At 40.8% G+C, this 21110-nt stretch overlaps 1 protein-coding gene across 6 annotated transcripts; it reads right to left on the reverse strand.

Annotated features, from left to right (window-relative positions):
• Window positions 1-1001: 1001 nt before the first annotated feature.
• LOC114351573 (CUE domain-containing protein 2) lies at window positions 1002-19146 on the reverse strand. Of its 6 annotated transcripts, XM_028302840.1 has the most exons (7): window positions 18750-19146; window positions 11991-12116; window positions 10344-10431; window positions 9371-9500; window positions 8020-8186; window positions 5726-5855; window positions 1002-4123 (listed from the first exon to the last, which is right to left on the reverse strand). In XM_028302840.1, the coding sequence occupies exons 1-7, from the start codon at window positions 18913-18915 to the stop codon at window positions 4061-4063; spliced, it is 870 nt and encodes a 289-aa protein (XP_028158641.1). In that variant the 5' UTR covers window positions 18916-19146; the 3' UTR covers window positions 1002-4060. The 6 variants fall into 6 exon arrangements, with proteins under 6 accessions (XP_028158641.1, XP_028158639.1, XP_028158636.1 ...); XM_028302838.1 differs by lacking the exons at window positions 8020-8186; window positions 9371-9500; window positions 10344-10431; window positions 11991-12116; window positions 18750-19146 and adding an exon at window positions 7715-7727; XM_028302835.1 differs by lacking the exons at window positions 5726-5855; window positions 8020-8186; window positions 9371-9500; ... (1 more) ...; window positions 11991-12116; window positions 18750-19146 and adding an exon at window positions 5507-5566.
• Window positions 19147-21110: the final 1964 nt, after the last annotated feature.

The raw sequence follows: 21110 nt of genomic DNA on the forward strand, positions 1-21110 counted from the left end.
ACCCCTTTTTATTCTCACGGGTCTTCTTTAGATTTTTTAATAATTTCTTTGTTCTAGACAAGGCATTAACAACATAAGTGTAAAAAAAGCATATCACGTGGAGTTATTATGAAATTACTTTTCCTAAGTGATTTTCTTGCAAATATTTCACATAAGTAAGATTTTAAACTTTCGTGTCCCATTTCAACTAAAATAGAGAAACACAGATCTCAACTCAACGCGACATATTTTATATGAGTTACATTATGTACTCACAGCTTATTATAATTGCACATAATGTATTGTAAAAAAAATACCAACCGAATGCCGAAGTTTGTAAAAAATTCACACCCTATATTTTTTGTTTTAAAACAACAGCTACATCCCTACGACCAAATGCTGATTATTCAAACAAATGTAGAGATAGAGAGATGCAACTGACAGTGCAAATGCCCTCTGGTGGACAGAAATGCCCTTTGGTGGACAAAAATGTCCTTTGGTGGACAGAAATGCCCTTTGGTGGACAAAAATGCTCTTTGGTGGACAGAAATGCCCTCTGGGGGACAGAAATGTCCAGTGGTAGACAAAAATGCAGTTTCGGTGGGTTTCGAACTTTTGATTACACATAAATATACTATTTTGGCATTCCCATCTTGCCCCGATAGGTGAAAATGTTGGGCAAAACAGGAATTTTCGTGTGAAGATGAAACTATAGGTCCAGCGTTTTATTCAGCCAGTGCCTGAGGTATAGAACCGGCACGGGATATTATGACGTGACAAAGCATACAAGGTCTGACGCACATCTGAAGTCTCGCTGACGTTTAACGTCACAAAAAGTCAAAATCACCCTCCCGTGCAGCTCCCATACCGTCAGGAATTTGATATCATCATTTTTTTTATTTTATTTTCATGCAAAATAAATTTTATAAAATCCGATTTGTATGAAAATTAAAATGAAGATATCAATTTTCTGACTTCACCATACCATTTATATGACCATGTTAACATGGGCTAGTGTCGGCTCATATACCCATTTACCTAACACCCTGTAGTAATTATTTTTGCATTTTACCACAAGAGGTGCTGCCTTTGCACCGTCAGTTAAATACATTTAACATATAAATAAATAAATATTAAGTTTTTTTTACTCATTCTATGAGATCTTAGTAAATCAGTCTATTTGAAAAATTGGTACAATTTTTTAATTTGTACAAAATTGCGAATGGTCCGTGGATTTGTTTGGAATGTTATGTCAATTTTAACTTTATTTGCATAGTATTAAGATATATTACTCGTCACCAAACTTTTGAGATCAAGGTAATTTTTATACCAAAAAAAAATCAGAGTGTAAATTTTGAGCGTGCCACTGCGTGCCTCTGAACTGTCACATAGTTGCAAAAACGGTTCTGTTTGACGTGACGGCGACGGCATCACGCATCTCTTTTTAACACACAGTGTTGCTGCTAGTGACATCTCGCTCGCTCAGTTGTTTGTTGCTTTATTCAGAAAATTAACTTTATGGTTACAGGTGAGAGCTAGAAATGTAGCCCATAGATTCCAGAACCATTCACAATTGTTGTCAGACTAAAAAATACAACCATCACAACAATTCCAAACTGTCAGTTTCAAAAACAACACCAACCACGTTGATAAAATTGGAACCTAAACTATAAACTAAAAAACATAACCCTCCTTTCGCAGTCGGGTAAAAACCGCTTACCGGGTAACATACTATAAAAAATGGCATCAGAATCACAGACCAATTCAAAAACAATAAAACTATATTAGGAATCACGTTGTCGATAATAAAATTATAATAACAATAAAAAATCACAGGTATTACGCTTAACACTAAAGAAAAATCACCGAAACGGCAATACGCTTTCAAATTCAAAATGGCGTCCGACATACTTTTATAAACGCACACTAGCTCGTCCAATGATACACACACACTAGCCGCCATTTTAATATCAGAGAGCTTATCGATAATAATAAATACATTTAAATAATCAAACCTAAATTTAAAGTCCATTAAAACAAATTTCCACACAAAAAAACATAACCCCCCTTCTGGCGGAGGGTAAAAATCAGATACGGCGTAAAGCGGGTAGAAAACGTACGAATCACGCGCTCCTATTCTAACACACACACATATTATAAACGCACGCCCGTTGTATAATTGGAATACACATACAGAGAACACCCCCATTTTGACGGTAGACACCCCATCGACCGATCCGTCATCCGTCATTCTGACGTAGACATTTAAAGCTTCAAACAATACGCGTGCCGCGTGCGACGCGGCGTGAAAAACGATTACACTAAGAGTAGCTATAAATAAAATTGAAACCGCTAGGGCAGACGATACCGCCAAAATCACAGCTGTCAGTGTGACGTCTGCCATCTTGACAGCTGTCAGTGTGACGTCTGTCATCTTGATAGCTGTCAGCGTAACAACCGACCGAGCTTCAGTCAAAGATGCGTTCGTGTCGGTCATTGACAGTGTCAATATTAAAGCTCCAAAGACAGTCAAATTAGCTGAAACGTGTGTCAACGTCAGAAATGTCAATACGATACTCACTCGTCGTTTCCATGCATCCGTCATCGCGTCCGTCAAAATGACGGCACTCAAAATTGTGCTGAGATTCGAACTATGACTAGTATATACTACGGCGTTGTCCACGCCAAGAGACACTACACTACTTACACTTAAATACACATATATAAAGATAGTACGGAGTATGACGTTCGCGCGACGCACGTTCGCACTTAAATTGCCCTCTTTCCAATCACGCACATATCGACTTTTACTAGCCGTTGCAAAACGCGCCTTATTCTCAAAGCGATGACGTTCAAATTCCTGCGAATCCAAAACATTATTAAGACGCACTTTTCGACATTTATTATCCGTTGGAAAACGCGTCTTATTCTCAAGGTGATGACGTCCAAAATCCTGCAAATCTGACAAAATGTTACAGTCTATGATCGTGCGCACATTGGAAATATTAACCTCATACCAATCACGCACATATCGACTTTTACTAGCCGTTGCAAAACGCGTCTTATTCTCAAAGCGATGACGTTCAAAATCCTGCGAAACCGAAACATTATTAAGGTGTATAGTCGTGCGCACATTGGAAATATTAACCTCATGCCAATAGCGCACTTTTAGACTTTTATTTGCCGTTGAAAAACGCGTCTTATTCTCAAGGTGATGAAGTTCAAAATCCTGCAAATCAGTGGCGTTATTGAGGTGTATTATAGTGCGCATATCTATACTTTCATTTACCGTTGAAAAACGCGTGTTATTCTTAAAGCAATAACGTTCAAATTCCTTCAAACTAAGGCGTAAAGTGTCTTCTCGACATTTATTATCCGTTGGAAAACGCGTCTTATTCTCAAGGTGATGACGTTCAAAATCCTGCGATTCCGAAACATTATTAAGACGCACTTTTCGACATTTATTATCCGTTGGAAAACGCGTCTTATTCTCAAGGTGATGACGTTCAAAATACTGCAAATCCGAAACATTATCAAAGTATATTTTCGTGCGCACTTCTCGACATTTTTCAGCCGTTGCAAAACGCGTGTTATTCTCAAAGCGATGACACTTAAAATCTAGCCTATTACTATGCGTCGCAAAACGTGTTTTATTCTCAAGGTGATGACGTTCAAAATCCTGCAAATCCGAAACATTATCAAAGTATATTTTCGTGCGCACTTCTAGACATTTTTCAGCCGTTGCAAAACGCGTCTTATTCTCAAAGCAATAACGTTCAAAATCCTGCAAATCGGACACAATCTTAGAATGTTCTGGCCTTTTACTATCCGTTGAAAAACGCGTCTTATTCTCAAAGCAATAACGTTCAAATTCCTGCAAATCGGACACAATCTTAGAGTGTTCTGGCCTTTTACTATCCGTTGAAAAACGCGTCTTATTCTCAAGGTGATAACGTTCAAAATCCTGCAAACTAGGGCTTATATTAACGTGTGCGCGGGCGTCGCGTGACGTCACAGGGGAGGGGCGTGCGGAGGATGAAGCGGGCAGGGCCGCGTTACCGTACTGACGTGGTTGTAATGGTTAAGGGCAATGCTGTTTTTTGGGCTTCTTTAACTGCTCCTCGTCGGCTCCGGATCTTGGCACCTGGGGAGATGAAAGATGTGTCATTATCAGGACACTTAAGGTTCAGTGGGCTGAGTGTGAGTTTACCTTTACATCAAACGCGCTCAGCGTTTAAAAAATGTATGACAATTTTAGTTTCTTCCCGCTAGGGGCGCTGTACAATCCGTCATACATTTAATGTCATTTTTTTGACTAAATAAACTTGATGTGAACTCACACTAGGCCCTCAAGTCAAACCAACGCGATCAGCCAGCACGCGTTGGTTGGACGAACCTTTACTGTACACAGGAGCACTGCTCTCTCTAATTTACTTAGACTAGGCACAGACCACCGATTTTTAGTTTTTTTTATGTTACAGGAGGCAATCGAGCAGACGGATCACCTGATGGTAAGTGATTACCGTCGCCCATAGACACCCGCAGACCCAGGGGCGTTGCCGGCCTTTAAGGTGAAGATACGCTCTCCTCTTGAAAGCTTGCAGGTCGTATCCGTCCGGAAACACCGCAGACGACAGTCCAACGGGGCAGGAAGTTACTGGAGAAACGTACTGTTGTGGACGATAGTTGGGCCCGATTTTAATTTGTATTGAAGTGTCGGCCAAATCAAATCGGTGTAATGTGCGCACTTCCATACATGCCCATACTGACCAACTGCCCGAATAAACTATCGGCCGACGAAAAATCGATAGTCTGCGGTCTGCGCCTAGGTTTAAAGTAATTTCAGCTAAATAACGCCCACTGCCAGAGGCCTCCCATTTTTCGATACAGAAATCCTCTCCATGCATTTATTATTTGTATGTTAATTCTGATACTGCCCACTGTATTTGATTGAAAAAGAGGTGGCCGAGTTTCTTCCGCCACTTCTCAGCACCGGCCCATATGTTGTCCCGAAGTGGTGGTAGGGCAAGCTATATTTGGGACGTGTATAAGCGTCCTGGAAAGCGCCTAAGTACTGAATAAAATCTTGGACTTTATAATCTATCTCACTCATCTCAGTGTGCCTCTCTCCCTTGAGCGAGACGATCTTGGTGTCTCTATAGCGGACCATCTTCTTCGGCTCTATTTTGGGAGCGATATCTCTCTTTCTGTCTCTCTCCTGTATTTATCTATCTATCACACTCACATGTGTTCCTGGTCCGCGTCTGTATTTGTCTGTAGCGGACCATCATCTCTCTCTCTCCTGTATCTATCTATCCCACTAACCTCAGTGTACCTCTCTCTCTTGAGCGCGACGATCTTGTTGTGTCTATAGCGGACCATCTTCTCTCTTTCACTCTATCTCCTATCTCTCTCTCTCTCTCTCTATTCCACTCACCTCAGTGTACCTCTCTCCCTTGAGCTTTCTTTGTTTTCTCTGTAACGAACCATCTTCTCTCTCTCTCCTGTATCTATCTATCTCACTCACCTCAGTGTACCTCTCCCCCTTGAGCGAGACGATCTTGTTGTCTCTATAGCGGACCATCTTCTACGGCTCTATCTTGGGAGCGATCTCTCTCTCTGTCTCTCTCCTGTATTTATCTATCTCACTCACTTATATTCCTGGTCCGAGCCATCATGTCTTTCTCTCTCTCTCTCTCTCCTGACTATGTATATCCCCCTATTTCTCTCTATCTATCTCACTCACCTCAGTGTACCTCTCCCCCTTGAGCGAGACGATCTTGTTGTCTCTGTAGCGGACCATCTTCTTCGGCTCTATCTTTGGAGCGAGCGGCTTGTGCTCCTTTTGGTCAGAATTCTTGTCCACGTAGGAGTAACTGGAAGAGAGACATACAGTTAAAAACCAAATATATCTTTAGCTATCTAAATCAAAAATCAAAATCAAATTATCTTTATTTGTTTAGACTAATTAAATTAGTTCTTGCAAATCGTCAAATGCTCTTAAGGAGCCTATACATGTCTCATTCTGTTTTTGCCCTACCAGCGCTTCGAGACAAACATTTGGCAAGTGCTGAGAAGAAGCGCCGCAACAAACTCAGTCACCACTGTCTGCCGGTTTAAAAATATAAAAAAATATAAAAAAGTAGGAAGTTACAATTCATTCAGAAGCAAGTAACTTACCACGCGCTCCCGTTGATAGAAGGTGGCCTTTAAGACGCCCATCTAGCATGAGACCGCGTGGCAGTTTTGAATATATTTCTTTAGTGCCGTGCTAATTTCTAGGTTAATTGTTGCGTTTTGATACATATATTTTATGTCAGGTATATCTTTCCTTGACCAGTCCCCGAGGCAGCGCCTGTTCACAGACATGACGTGTGAACCAGCCATCGCTTCACTCGACCATATTATAGGGAATGTAACAACCCGCCTCACACGCCACTACCCCAGAGACATTTTAGTGAGCATGACAAAAGTCTAAAGCTAAGAGTAGGCGCACACCGTTGATTTTTAGTTGGCCGATAGTTGTGCCCGATTTTAATTTGCATGAAGAATCGGCCAAATCGAATCGGCGTAGTGTGCTCACTCCCATACATGCCAAACTGATCAACTGCCCGACTAAACTATCGGCCGACGAAAAATCAACGGTGTGCGCCTACTCTAAGAACTCACGGCGCGATTTTCACCGGCGCTCGCGGCTGTTGTGGAATTGCGGTTTTATTTCAAAACTCACGGGAGCGGTTATTTGCGCGGTTATTCTAATAACTCTCACGGCGCGATTTTTACCCGCAACCGCCGCGGGCGCGGGTGAAAATCGCGCCATGAGTTCTTAGCCTAAGGCCTGGTTTCCACCAAGGCAGAGCGGAGAGAAGTGTAGGGCCATCAAATTTTTCTAAAGAATTTGAGGCGTTTAGAAGCCTCTCTCCCCCTTGATGAGATATCATGAGATTTAGCTTGACGCCCTCCCCCCTTGGTGAGATATCGTGAGATGTATCAGGACATTCAGGACCCCCTCCCCCCCTAAAAGCCTCACGTAATTGACCCTCTCTCTCCCTTGGTGAGACATAGTGAGATTTAGCTTGACCCCCTCTCCCCTCTCGGTGAGATATCGTGAGATTTAGCTTGACCCCTTTCGGCCTGCCATCCAGCGCCTCCCTGCTACCTTTATGAGGTCGTCGGTCCACCATCTTGCTGCCCAATCGGAGTTCATACACTTGTGGGATTCGAAAGATCAACCACAATAATGCCCGTATTGACAAACGATTCTTCCTTATTATGAAGCAGCAAATCGAACGCACAGTGTTGAATAGAGTGACTGGTTCGTGTCACCCTGTGCGTCCACGCGCACTGTGAGACCTCATAGTAATGTTTGTGAATACGGGCGTAAGGAAGCTAAGGTGTGTTAGTGCTTCCTTCCAAGCGGGTGTTGCTCCTATTTACTCCATCTCAATTTTTCTATTTATACTAAGCAGGGTAAAAAACTTCGTCACCGCGATGCAGGTTTGTACGCGCGGCGGTGCGTGCCATAGTGAGGTCGTAACAGCGCCATCTGTTGGTACACTAGTTTGTAGATGACGTCACACACCTACGCACGTATTCACAAACAATGCTTGCTTAAGTGAAGCAGCAAATCGAACACACAGCGTTGAATAGAGCTATGAGATTGGTTCGTATGTGACCCTGTGCGTCCATGCACACTGTGAGACCTCATAGTAATGTTTGTGAATACAGGCATTACCGCGCGATGATGCTTCGAACTCTCGGAGTTGGTGTGAGATGCGGAGAGATAGCGGAGAGGGGAGCAGAGAGAAAGCTGAATGGGAAGTTGAGGAAGCGAATCGACGAAGCGGAGACGAGAGAAAGCGGAGAAGTAGCAGAGTGAAAGTGGAGAAGTAGCGGAGATGAAGCGGAGAAGTAGCGGAGAAGTAGCGGAGAGGAAGCGGAGAAGTAGCGGAGAGGAAGCGGAAAATAACAGAGATCGTTTATCCGCTGTCCTTCACACACTTACCTCAGGCACTTAAGTAAGACCTAAAACGCACTTACCGCGCGATAATACGGCTCTTGAGCTCGCTGTCGTCGCACAGCGGCTGGCGTGACGTCACGGTGTGCAAGGCGGCCGCCGACAGCGCTTGTCCTTGCTCGCGCCGGTGTAGCAGCGTGGCGGCCGCGCGTTCGACGTCACCGTTGGCTATGGATACGCAGTGCTTGATCTAGAAAGAGAATTAAAATCTTTATTTAATAGAAACTATAGTCATCATCATCATCTCAGCAACTACAGGACGTCTACTGCTGAACATAGGCCTCCCCCAATGCTTTCCATGTTGATCGATTGGTAGCGGTATGACGTGACAGAGCATACAATTCTCAAGCACATCTGAAGTCTCGCTGACGTTTGACGTCACAAAAACATCACGGGAGGATGTTTTTCCGCTCCCATACCTCAGGCACTCAGTTAAACGCTAGGAGAAAATGAGCTTTAGAGAAACTAGACAATCAACAAGCGTTTCCCCACTTCCTATATCCTTCCTTCCTTTGTCAGTGGACGGAATTCGGTAAAAACTTACTGGGGTGGAGCGGGGAAGCGGAGAGGAAGCCGAGAAACGGAAAGGAAGCGGATATGAAGCGGAGAGCTTGTCAAACACACTCACCCCAATAGTGCAAGTTTTGGGGAACATTTCCTGCAACTCTCTCAAGAGTTGGTGTGAATCGGAGAGGAAGCGGAGATATAGCGGAGTCTTCTCTTCTAACATCTAGTTGATTCTCCGCTACCATGCAAGAGCATGAGCTTGATGCAAAAGCAATCAACTCACCTCCATAGTGCAAGTGTTGGGAAACATCTCCTGGAGCACTCCGCACTGAGCGGAGAGTTCATCACCATCCATCATAGGAGCACGACGACCGCCCTCCGCTCCCACACTCTCCGAGTTGGGGAAGCAGAGATAACGGATCGGAAAGGTATTGGAGCGGGAAACGGTGAGGAAGTGAATAAGGAAGCGGAGTGAAAGTGGGGAAGCGGAGAAAACGGAGAGGAAGCGGAGAAGGGAAGCGGAGAGAGGAGCAGAGAGAAAGCTGAAAAGGGAGCTGAGAGGAAGTGGATCGGAGAAGCGGAGAGGAAGCGGAGATGAAACAGATGAAGCGGAGAACTTATCAAACATACCTCCATGGTGCAAGTGTTGGGAAACACCTCCTGTAGCACGCCGCACTGAGCGGAGAGTTCATCTCCATCCATTACATGAGCACGACGACCGCCCTCCGCTCCCACAGAACTCTCGGAGTTGGAATGAGTAGCGGAGAGGAAGCGGAGAAGGGACAAGAGAGAAAGCTGAGGGGATCAAAGAAGCGGAGAGGAAGCGGAGATGTAGCGGAGAGGAAGCGGAGAACTTATCAAGCATACCTCCATGGTGCAAGTGTTCGGGAACATCTCCTGCAACACTCCGCACTGAGCGGAGAGTTCATCACCATCCATCATAGGAGCACGACGACCGCCCTCCGCTCCCTCAGAACTCTCAGAGTTGGTGTGAGATCTAAAATTCATAAAATTCATTTTATTTTTGCAAAGCTTTTAAAAACACTTTTACACGTCCCAGTATTAACCCTACCACTGCTTCGGGACAATAAATGGGCCAGTGCTAAGAAGAAGCAGCGCAAGAAACTCATGCCCGTATTCACAGATACTTGCTTAAGTGAAGCAGCAAATCGAACGCACAGCGTTGAATAGAGCTCTGTGATTGGTTCGTGTGTGACCCTGTGCGTCCACGCGCACTGTGAGGCCTCATAGAAATGTTTGGGAATACGAGCGTTAGTTCTGTTCCCGTCATGGTGAACAAATTCCTTACATTTTTTCGCTCCCTTGGAAGGCTTTTTACATTAAACCTTTAAAAAACCTTTAGGGCTCCATCAAATTACGTTAGGGCCGTTTGCGCACAGTAATTGGTAATTATTTAATTAACATTTTCATTGCAACGCATGTCATACAACTTTCCATGTGCAAAAAAAACATTTATTTAAAAGCGCCTGTCCCGTATACTAGTAATTTTGAAGACACTTTAAGGCTCCTTAAGTTCAAACATATTATACTTAGGTTAATTATTGTTTAAAGACAAAAAACCTAATTTTCAGTTTATTTTGGCTCAAAAACTGAACTCCGACAAACGTTACTTCGACATTACGTTACTCCGACACTACTGAATATCGACATGACTTTACTTCGACACTCCACTACTTAGACAAAGGCGAATATCCTTTGTCGGAGTAGTGTAGTGTCGAAGTAAAGTCATGTCGATATTCAGAAATGTCGGAGTAACGTAATGTGGAAGTAAAGTTTGTCGGAATTTACTTAGGTAGCCGTTTATTTTGACTAAACTCACCGAACAGCCTTGGCCGGGGCGGCTGGAGGCAGCATCTCGCTAAGGCTCTGCAGCGTGAGGTTGATACGGTCGCTGCCTGCAGAATCATCTGTGAAATAGATCATTACTATCAGGTCAATTTGCTGTCCCTGTTGGGAACTGAACCTCGATTATGCGACTCAAAGTAACACTTAACGTTGCAAGAGGCCACTCAGTAAGACCTGAGGTCTGCTATAAACTATAAACGCCGTAGGCCGCGACACAATGCTTACTATATAGGATGTAATTTTGTAATGCCACCGGGAGGGAAAGTACTCTTAATACTGCAGATAGAAAATTTTACTCAAAGAAAACATTCCTTTATTTTCGAAAAGAAATAGAACTGCATTGAAAAATTTCCAAAAAATTGCTTGCTACACCCGGGAATCGAACCAACTAAATTAATTTAAAAATTACACCCTGTATTTTTATTGCATCGATCGTTAGGGTTAAGTATAGGGATGAAATCTCTCTAAGAAACTTGATAAATCAAATTAAAGGAAATGTATTTTAATTATGTACAGGACATTGTATGGTAAGGTAGAGAATTTTCGAAAATTTTTCCAAAATCTCTGAATGCCGGTCTCTTTCTTTTCAAAAAGGTCGTTAGGAACGTTTGACGCTGACGTCGTACGCCGCGTATAGTGTTTAATGCGTGTACACTTCGCTATCAGAATCAGTGTTCACCTGCTGGGCACCAAACCTAGAACACTTACCGTTGAGTGAGTCGGTATCATCGCGACGTGAGAGTTCAGCCTCTAAAGCCTGGTCCGTGAGCACGTAGAATTTTGTCCAATGACCCCAAGCTACCCATCCTTATCGCTCGCGCGTAATTATATTGCTGTCGCGACTGTGCGACGGTCGCCCGCAGTGAGTGTGCGAGCGCGATAGCAACATAATTACGCGCGAGCGATAAAAATGGGTAGCTTGGGGTCATTGGACAAAATTCTACGTGCTCGCAGACCAGACTATAGTTATTACAATCGCAGTATTTTTCCCTTCTCATTTACTGTTGACCCTGCTGGGAATCAAACCTGGGACTTACCGTTGAGTGAGTCGGTCTCATCGCGACGAGAGAGTTCAGCTTCTAGCTCAATCACCCACGAGCTCACTTGTGCTTTTTCGATGCGAGCTATATTGATCCTACTGGGAACCAAACCTAGGACACTCACCGTCGTTGAACCGTAGCCGAGCCGATTCTGATTCCCTTACGTTAGGAGCAAAAGACGATACGACGACGACCCTTTTCCGAGTAGAAAGTGTGCTATGACCTTGATCCTGCTGGAAAAGAAACCTAGAACACTTACCGTCGCAGAAACATACTCAGTTATAGCGCTTAACTGTAGTAAAGCCCGGTCTGTGAGCACGTAGAATTTTGTCCAATGACCCCAAGCTACCCATCCTTATCGCTCGCGCGTAATTATATTGCTGTCGCGACTGTGCGACGGTCGCCCGCAGTGAGTGTGCGAGCGCGATAGCAACATAATTACGCGCGAGCGATAAGGATGGGTAGCTTGGTCATTAGACAAAATTCTACGTGCTCGCAGACCAGACTATAGTTATTACAATCGCAGTATTGTTCCTTCTTATTTACTGTTGACCCTGCTGGGAATCAAACCTGGGACTTACCGTTGAGTGAGTCGGTCTCATCACGACGTGAGAGCTCAGCTTCTAGCTCAATCACCCACGAGCTCACTTGTGCTTTTTCGATGCGAGAGAACTCCGGCATGTAGGCGGCCATCATCTCTACGAAACCTGAAAATAAAAAATGAGTTTGATTAATCACGTAATCTCAGAAACTATAACAATATACAAACTTCTGGCAGGTAGGCTCCAAGGTGTAAACACCCGCTAAGAACGGATTTTACGAAACTCCACCCCTAAAGGTTAAACCGCCCGCGAATTCGTATGCGTGGATCCCTACGCATACGCTATGGTCTGATCTGTGAGCACGTAGAATTTTGTCCAATGACCCCAAGCTACCCATCCTTATCACTCGCGCGTAATTATGTTGCTATCGCGCTCGCACACTCACTGCGGGTGCCAGTCGCACAGTCGCGACAGCAATATAATTACGCGCGAGCGATAAGGATGGGTAGCTAGGGGTCATTGGACAAAATTCTACGGGCTCACTCGCTCGCTTTAGTACTGAATAAGATTTGATTTTGTTTTGATATTATACTTGTACAGGGTGGAAACGATACGTGATCTCACTCAATTATTTCTAAACTATACAAAGTATTGAAAAACTGGTTACTGATCCTGAAAGTGCTCACGAGTTATAGTTTAGAAATAATCGAGTGAGATCACTTATCGTTTCCTCGCTGTATACTGACGGACTACAATTTCCTTGGTTGCGTAGTTTCATTCTAAAAATAAGGAAAGTTTCTAAATTCATCCATTGAGGGGATGAAAACTTTGAAGGTAAAAATAACTACACAATGACACGTTTTTAGCTTTTTCTAAAATTGTTTAAGGAAAAAGTGGGTCCAAACTTCGCAAGAATTGCGATAAGATTGTGAAAACTGGATCTATTTTAGCTCAAGTTAACGCAATGAGGGCTATCGTTTTTATACTGTGAAATGCAATAAAGATTTGAGTATTGAGTATTGAGTATACTTAACAGTTGGCACCCCTGGCGATTGACAGGACCTTACTCTGCAGTGGCGCCATCTTGATGAGTGCAAATGCGATAGTCCTCCTACCACTTTCGCGCTCACCAGTTGGTGCCACTGTCTTCGCTACTAGCAAGTGACAGGACCTTACTCTACAGTGGCGCTAACTGGTAAGCGCTAAAACGATAGCCCTCATTGCAATAACTATTGACTATACCATCAGCGTCAAATAGTTCGTGACACCCAAAGTGACCAAAAAGTTGACAACACAACCTAATTCCAATTGTAACAAAGACGTGTTGCGAATTTTTATTTTTATGTATAACAAGACAGTTATTTGACCACAATCGCACCTGATGTTAAGTGGGATGCAGTCTAGGATGGTACATAATAATATCTGCCCTGTAAGTGCCTATTCACTCTCGCCTTGAAAATGCCCGCATTATAGTCTTCAGGAAAGACAGCAGCAGGCAGCGAATTCCAGTCCCTAGCTGTTCGCATTATAAAAGAGTCATCGAAATGCTTAGTGCGAGCTGGTGGAACTTATTTTAGTGTCAGTGTGAATATTATAAAGCTGAAGAGTTTCTTTGTTTGCTTGAACGCGTACAACTCGGAAACCACTGGTACGATTTGAAAAATATTTTTGTGTTGGATAGCCCATTTATCGAAGAAGGCTTTAGGCTATAACATCACCCTACAGCCAATAGGGGCGGAGCAGTAAGAAAAATGTTACAAAAACAGGAAATACACTCGGCATCAAATAAATCGCACATCCCGCGACAAGCACTTATCAAACGTATGTATCCCCACCTCCCACCAACATTAGTACCATTTGAAAGCCTGGTTCTAAACTTCATTTCATTAAAGGAAATATTTTTACCCCAAAAATATGTCTTTAGAAGGAAACTGTTACATTAGGATTAATTGCTATCCATCTGTTAAAGAGGACACGTGAGATCATTATTTGGTTTTATAACCATAAAAATTGGTCTAACTGATCCCAGAGGTGAGCCCCAAGTGAGGATTTTTTTCAAGTCACATTTGTCGTATATTTTAATCGTTTATTAAGATTTTTAACGTGTTTTTCTTAAAGGATATTTATTGGGCTTTCAAATAACACCAATATTGTTGGGGCACCATGATTATGTCAGAAGAAAATCACTAAAGTTCGCAGAAGGTGCGGTTTATTTGATGTTGTTGAGTGTATTTTCACGCGTACGAAGTCGCGGGCATAGCTACTATCATTATTAAAACGTACACTCTCATTTAACACTCATCGGCCATTTACATGTCTGCAATAAATCTAGGGACCGGGACGACCGGGAGATCGATACAGCCTGTCTGGAAACGTACCTATAAATAAATACTCTCACAACTCATCGGTACATCTACCTGTAGCTTTAATAAATCTAGGTTGGGTGCGCCTGCAAAACCTTTTACAGGGCACCCAATATGATCTTTTTAAATGTTTTTTATTCGCTTGATGTTACCTTCTAAATTTCATTTGTGCAAATTACGTATAGAAACAGTTATGAAAAGCTATTTATGATGGGACAACAGCTGCTTTAAAAAAATGTTATGAGTAACGTCATCAAAATTGAGGCATTACAGCACATAACATAGACTCTTTCATAAAGCAAACAGCTAGGGACTGGAATTGGTTGCCTGCTTTTGTCTTTCCTGAACACTATAATTTGAATAGTCTTTTTAAGGCGAGAGTGAATAAGCACTTACAAGGCAGATACATAAATGTACCATCCTAGATCCTAGACTGCATTTCACTTAACATCGAGTGCGATTGCGGTCAAATGCCTGCTTTGTTATGCATTAAAAAAACGTGTACTACAAAAATGGTTGAAAAAATAAAGATTTTTGCCCAGTTTTTTTATCCTTAATTAAAATAAGTTATTATGTGAAATTTTACACTGCCCCAACAAACTGGGCCTAGCTTTGACATCTTTCTGGATTGCCATGAAAAGGGCGCATACATACTGCGATTTGCAAGCGCACCGCTGTGTAATAAATGTATGTTCGGGGCACAACAGTATCAACCATACATCAAATAAATCGCACCTTCCGCGACGCGAACTTTGAAGATTTTCTTCTGACACAATCATGGTGCCCCAACAATATTGGTGTTATTTAAAAGCCCAATTTTTAAAAATCCTTAAAGAAAAACACATTTTAAATCTTAATAAACGATTAAAATAAACCACAAATGTGACTTGAAAAAAGACATCACTTGGGGCTCACCTCTGGGATCATGTAGACCAAATTTTATGGTTATAAAACCAAATAATGATCTCACGAGTCCTCTTTAACAGATGGATGGCGATTAATCCCAACTTAACAGTTTTATAGCCATAAAAGTTGGCTCAAGCGTAACTACCTATCTATTTTTTGAAGAAGTGACTCTGGATCCTTTTAAAAACACATTTTTGGGGTAAAAACCTTTCCTTTAAAAGAAATGAAGTTTAGAACTAGGCTTTTAAATGGTGCGAATAATGGTGGGAAGTGACGATGCATACGTCAGAAAGTGCTTATCGCGGGAGCTGCGATTTATTTGATGTCGGGTGTAGCTACATGCAATAAATCTAGGGACCGGTCAATCGATGCAGCCGACGCATATTGACTGATTCGGAGCCTTGCGCAGTGACGGTGCCATCCAAATTGCACCTTTGATGCAACGGTAGGAGGGGGTGACCTCACCCTGTGATGGATGTCTATCTATAAGCGAAAGGTCACTGACTCACTCATCACGAAATCTCAGAAACTACATGTGCTAGGAGTCTCAAATTTTGCATGAGGGTTCCTTTTAGAACGTAGGTGGTCGCTAAAGCGGGATTTTGCAAAATTCAACCCCTAAGAGAGTAAAAGGGATTATAATATCACCCTACAGCTAATAGGGGCGTAGTAGCTAAGAAAAATGCACTGCTAATCATGATAATTAACGAGGAAAGATTTGAATTTTTGTATGTTTGTTACGAATAAACTCAAAAACTACTTCAACTGATTTCAAAAAATTTATAACCATTAGAATGCTACATTATACCTGAGTAACATAGGCTATTATAGCTATAATAGAAGACCGAAAATAGCGCGAGCGAAGCCACGGGCAAAAGCTACTTTATATTTTGATGAAAACTACGTTATAAAGTAGAAAATATTACATTTGGAATGTTATGATCCATTATGGAAATCATTGGGGGAGGCCTATGTTCAGCAGTGGACGTCCTATGGCTGAAATGACGATGATGACTTCTGCAATATTTTAAAAGAGGCTGACAACAGTGACCGAGTTTCTTGCGCTGCTTCTACTCAGCACTTGCCCATTATTGTCCCGAAAGAAGCGCAAGGGTTAAGGGTTCTGGGACGTGTAAAAGCGCTTTTTAAAAGCTTAAAATAAACGACCTAATATTGCCCGTAAATGACTTACGGAACAAACGCGGTCCCACATTATAGGCCTCATAAGAAGGGGTCACCCAAAAGGCGATGGAGCGTGATATGCACGGAGTTTCCCATGATCGAATCAGAAATGAGGCGATCCGTAAGAGAACCAAAGTAACCGACATGGCTTAAGCTTAGGCGCAGACCACCAACTTTTAGTTGGCCGATAGTTGGGCTTTCTAATTTGTTTGAAGAATCGCGATACCAAATCGGTGTAATGTGCGCACTTTCATACATCTCCATACTGATTAACAGCCCGACCCAACTATCGGCCAACTAAAAATCGGTGGTCTGCGCCTAGTCTAAGAGTAGACAGGCACATAGCTCTTAGAACTGATGGCCGTTGGGGCAGAAAAGTTCTCGAGTGGCGACTATAGACCGAAAGAGGCACGACGATCAATTGAAGATTGCGGGAAACGCCTGGATGCGGGCAACGCGAAATTAGTCGTTGTGGAGATCCTTGGGGGAGGCCTTTGTCCAGTAATGGACGTCATTTGGTTGGTAAAGCTCGTTCTAAGCCCGCCCAACTACCTAGTAGTTACAACCATATGCACATAGCTTGTAGAACTGATGGCCGTTGGGGCAGAAAAAATCTGGAGTGGCGACAACGGAAAAGGCACGGGAAGCGCCTAAATGCGGGCAGCGCAGGTGGGGACCTTGGGGGAGGCCTTTGTCCAGCAGTGGACGTCTCTCCATATCCAGTGAGGCCACTCCCTAATTCTCTAGAATTCTTGTTCAAAATGAGACAAAGAGCAACAGTTGGGAACAATATTTCTGAATAGGTTTAAAGGTAACACAGTGGGGCTGTAAGCTGACTTTAAGAAAGATTTATTTACACAGGTCCATCGCACATACCATACAATAAAGAGTACATTTTTATTTATTCATGTTTTTAAACAAAATTAATATTTTTAATTTGTTTTTTTTTATTCCCCATAAAATTTCTTTCAACCCTAGTCTTTCCCTTACCCTAGTTTCAAGGCTAGTCACGGAAGAAGAAACACAGTCACAAATATTCTATGGTAATCTTTAATTTTTATAATCACTAAATTTAATTTAATAAGTAAGATTCGCCTTTGCAATTTTACTAAAGTAGGTAACAAGATACAAACATAGTAAAGCTGATAAAATTCAAAGCATTAGGTGCGGTATCACATTTCCATTCATTTATTATAATGAAGAAGCACCAAAACGCTCATGTAAAATACAAAACCAGTTTAGACAATGGCTAACAAAACAATACAACATAAGTATAATAGAGTTTACGTACTTTACTGTACTTTACTGCCTTGGGATATACTCAAGTGTCTGTAGGTTTAACGTTTAACTTGGTGCCTGTGGGATAGGAGTGGCACTGGAGGGGTGACATTGGCATATTATGACGTGACAGAACATACACTCAGCATCAAGTAAATCGCACCTCCCGCGACAAGCACTTATCAAACGTATGCATCCCCACTTCCCACCAACGTTGGTACCATTTGAAAGCCTAGTTCTAAACTTCATTTCATTAAAGGAAAGGTTTTTACCCCAAAAATGTGTTTTTAGAAGGATCCAGAGTCACTTCTTCAAAAAATAGGTAGTTACGCTTGAGCCAACTTTCATGGCTATAAAACTGTTGAATTGGGATTAATCGCTACCCATCTGTTATTATTTGGTTTTATAACCACAAAAATTGGTCTACTTGGTCCCAGAGGTGAGCCCAAACTGAGGTCTTTTTTCAAGTCACATTTATGGTACCTGTTAATTGTTTTAAAAAAAATTAAATGTTTTTTTCTTTAAGTTTATTTATTGGGCTTTCAAATAACACCAATATTGTTGGGGCATCATGATTGTGTCAGAAGAAAATCTTGAAAGTTCGCGTCGCGGAAGGTGCGATTTATTTGATGTTGTATAAATCTGAAGATCTGAAGTCTCGCTGACGTTTGACGTTACAAAAACACCCTCCTGTGCCGCTCCCTCACCTCAGACACTGAGTGAGTTAAACGCTAGACATATACCAATGCAATTATTGCAAAAATTTATAGTACAAAAGAAAATAGTTAAAGAACACTACAGGATGGCTAAGATGTATATTCAAATGCAAATGATTTATTTCTTGCAATATGGTACCGTGATAAGGTCTTAAACTATTACAAAATGTCCATCATATTTTGCCATATGGCATAGAAATGTCAGATTAATGTTATAGAAATAATAAATAAAAAATCAATACTGGTCCATGAATTTCAGATTCTGTAAATAGTATAAAATATGCTTTTTAAGAGTGTCAGGAATTTTAAATCAACTAGAAAGCGTTTAAATTGATATAAAATGAAATTCTTACCATCGACATCGAAGCAGGGGTCTTGGGAAGCCTCTTCAAGTATGGAAATCACATAGGAGAGCACTATATCATCAATTACATTTAAATCGGCCGAGGGAATGTTTCTGGTAATAAAATGAAAGAGACTCTCCTTCACCAAGGATTCTTGTTGCGCTATTGCACTCATTATGGCCTAAAACAAAGTAATTCCAACTGTAATGCTGTGTAAAGCAGCGAAATCTCGAAATCGCACGGAGTTAGCGTTACGGCTCGGTACACACTAACATAGAACCAAATTATCGATTATATTTATAGCGTTCTACGCGTCGGACTGTACCTCGGTAGTCCCTGTAAATTAAACGCAGGCTCTGATACAAATAAAAGGAATTTTCCCGACAAATTTCCTAGGACTGGGACAAAAATCAATACACTAATGTTTTTTTTTATAAACAACTCTTGTTTTTAAAATGGAACACCGACATGCAGTTATTCAGCCACCAAAAAATATTATCTTAATTAAAACCTGCAACTAATTGGTGCAGGATGTAATTAATAATAATGTTCAAGTTATAAAATATATCATATTTTTATTTTCAATCATCAACAAAAGAGAAAAAAGCTGAAAACAAATGTTTTGAATGAATGATAAATGCATGTAATGGAATAATGCTGTCAGATGACAAGCATAAAAGTGACGTTTGTGTGAACCTTAAGACATGGTAATAAGATTTATAATACGATTGCTATGTACTATGTAAAGTTAGCAGAGCCATCTATAATTTACTACTGGTACCAAAGCTAAAAAGTGTTGTTAAGACTTCAAAGATGGCGCTTATAGTCTGTAATTTAGTAAAAGTTTTGCATCTCAAGTTTTTTTCTTGTTTTTCTATATTTTGACTTATTTTGACCACATCTCCATCACAAAATATTTTAACCCCTATAATAATAAAACGTTACAACCTAGTTGTACAGTTTTAACTAGACTGTGGTGATGAAACGTTTTAATAATAAGGGGGTAAGAGTGTAGTTAACCAACTTTTAGAATTAATTTGACTACAAATTATCTATTATTATTATTACTGAATTCATGCATGACTCTTTTTTCCCCGTTTGCAGTCAAAGATCGAAAATGGGGTAACTCCAAAAATCATTATTTTCAAAATAATAATACCACTTGTTTGAAATTAATATATTTCAATTAAAATTTTAAAATATAACGATCAATCATATTTCACAATCTCAACTTTATCTATTATGACCGATTAACACAACGCCAATTTCACAACTACATGTTTATTTATTTTAACAATGACTTTATCCATCAGAATCACATACGGGTATATTGGCGTGGTTATTATTATTACACTAAGTACATTCAAACGTCACGAATTATATTAAATAGAAGTAAGAAACAATCAGGATAATACAATTAAAATTATTATTATTATTGCTAGAAAATTGTTTATTAATAACGCGTGTTTATTAGTGTTCAAATTTATTCTATAAAAAGTAACAAATTAAGACTCAACCCTTGTTTTTTATTCTTATTATTTTTGAATTTATTTACAGACTATTTAATTATGTAATAAATATTATTTAAGGTTACAAAAAACTTCTGAAAAGTAAGAGATAGTGATTTGGGCTTTTAAATGTGTTAGAATTGTTGATCTTTCTGTTACTTTTTACAGAATTAAATTATATTAACTCCACCACATTAAAATTTAAGTGAAAATACTGTAAAGGCAATAGCGGTGAACCCAAAAATATTTGTTTTCACTTTTAATTCTCTTTTATCACATTAATTAGACATAAAATACGCCAATCGCCTCAACATATTAATATTACAAACATAAAACATAATAATACTGACAGTGATGTAATATAATTCACATAACAGATACAATATTCACGTACACGCGATATATCAATATGTAATTATTGCGTTTTAAATCAATTTATTTGATAGAACACACGGCTTGTATGAGAGGGATAGTGACTACTTTTCGATTTAGTGCGGTGTTTTAATTGATATTATACTGGCTTTAGTACTTTGGCCATAATAGTGACTGATGGATCAGAGGTATATAAAATTGTACAATTGACAATAAGAAATGGTGACGAGTAGCAAATGGGACGGCACTTCTATAGGAAAACAGAATGCGTTAAATTGTAGATTTATGATTTTTAAATTTAGGCTACTAAAAGATTTCCAATCACCGATCTTAGACAAGCCGTGTGTATTTCCCAAGTCATATCACATTACACAAAGAAAAAATGAATGAAACATCTAGTGTGCAATATACTACTAATAGCTAGTTTAGTGTGAAAGATAGAATTTCAATTTTGGATACCTTAGTATTGTATACTGTTGGGTTTAATTGA

The sequence above is a fragment of the Ostrinia furnacalis genome, unplaced genomic scaffold (genome assembly GCF_004193835.3).
Source record: "Ostrinia furnacalis isolate ACB-3 unplaced genomic scaffold, ASM419383v2 OfSCF1161, whole genome shotgun sequence".
Lineage (NCBI taxonomy): Eukaryota > Metazoa > Arthropoda > Insecta > Lepidoptera > Crambidae > Ostrinia > Ostrinia furnacalis.

Coding starts and splice junctions, on each gene's coding strand:
- LOC114351573 (XM_028302838.1), bottom strand. CDS start 3,250: ATGCGCACTATAATACACCTCAATAACGCCACTGATTTGCAGGATTTT.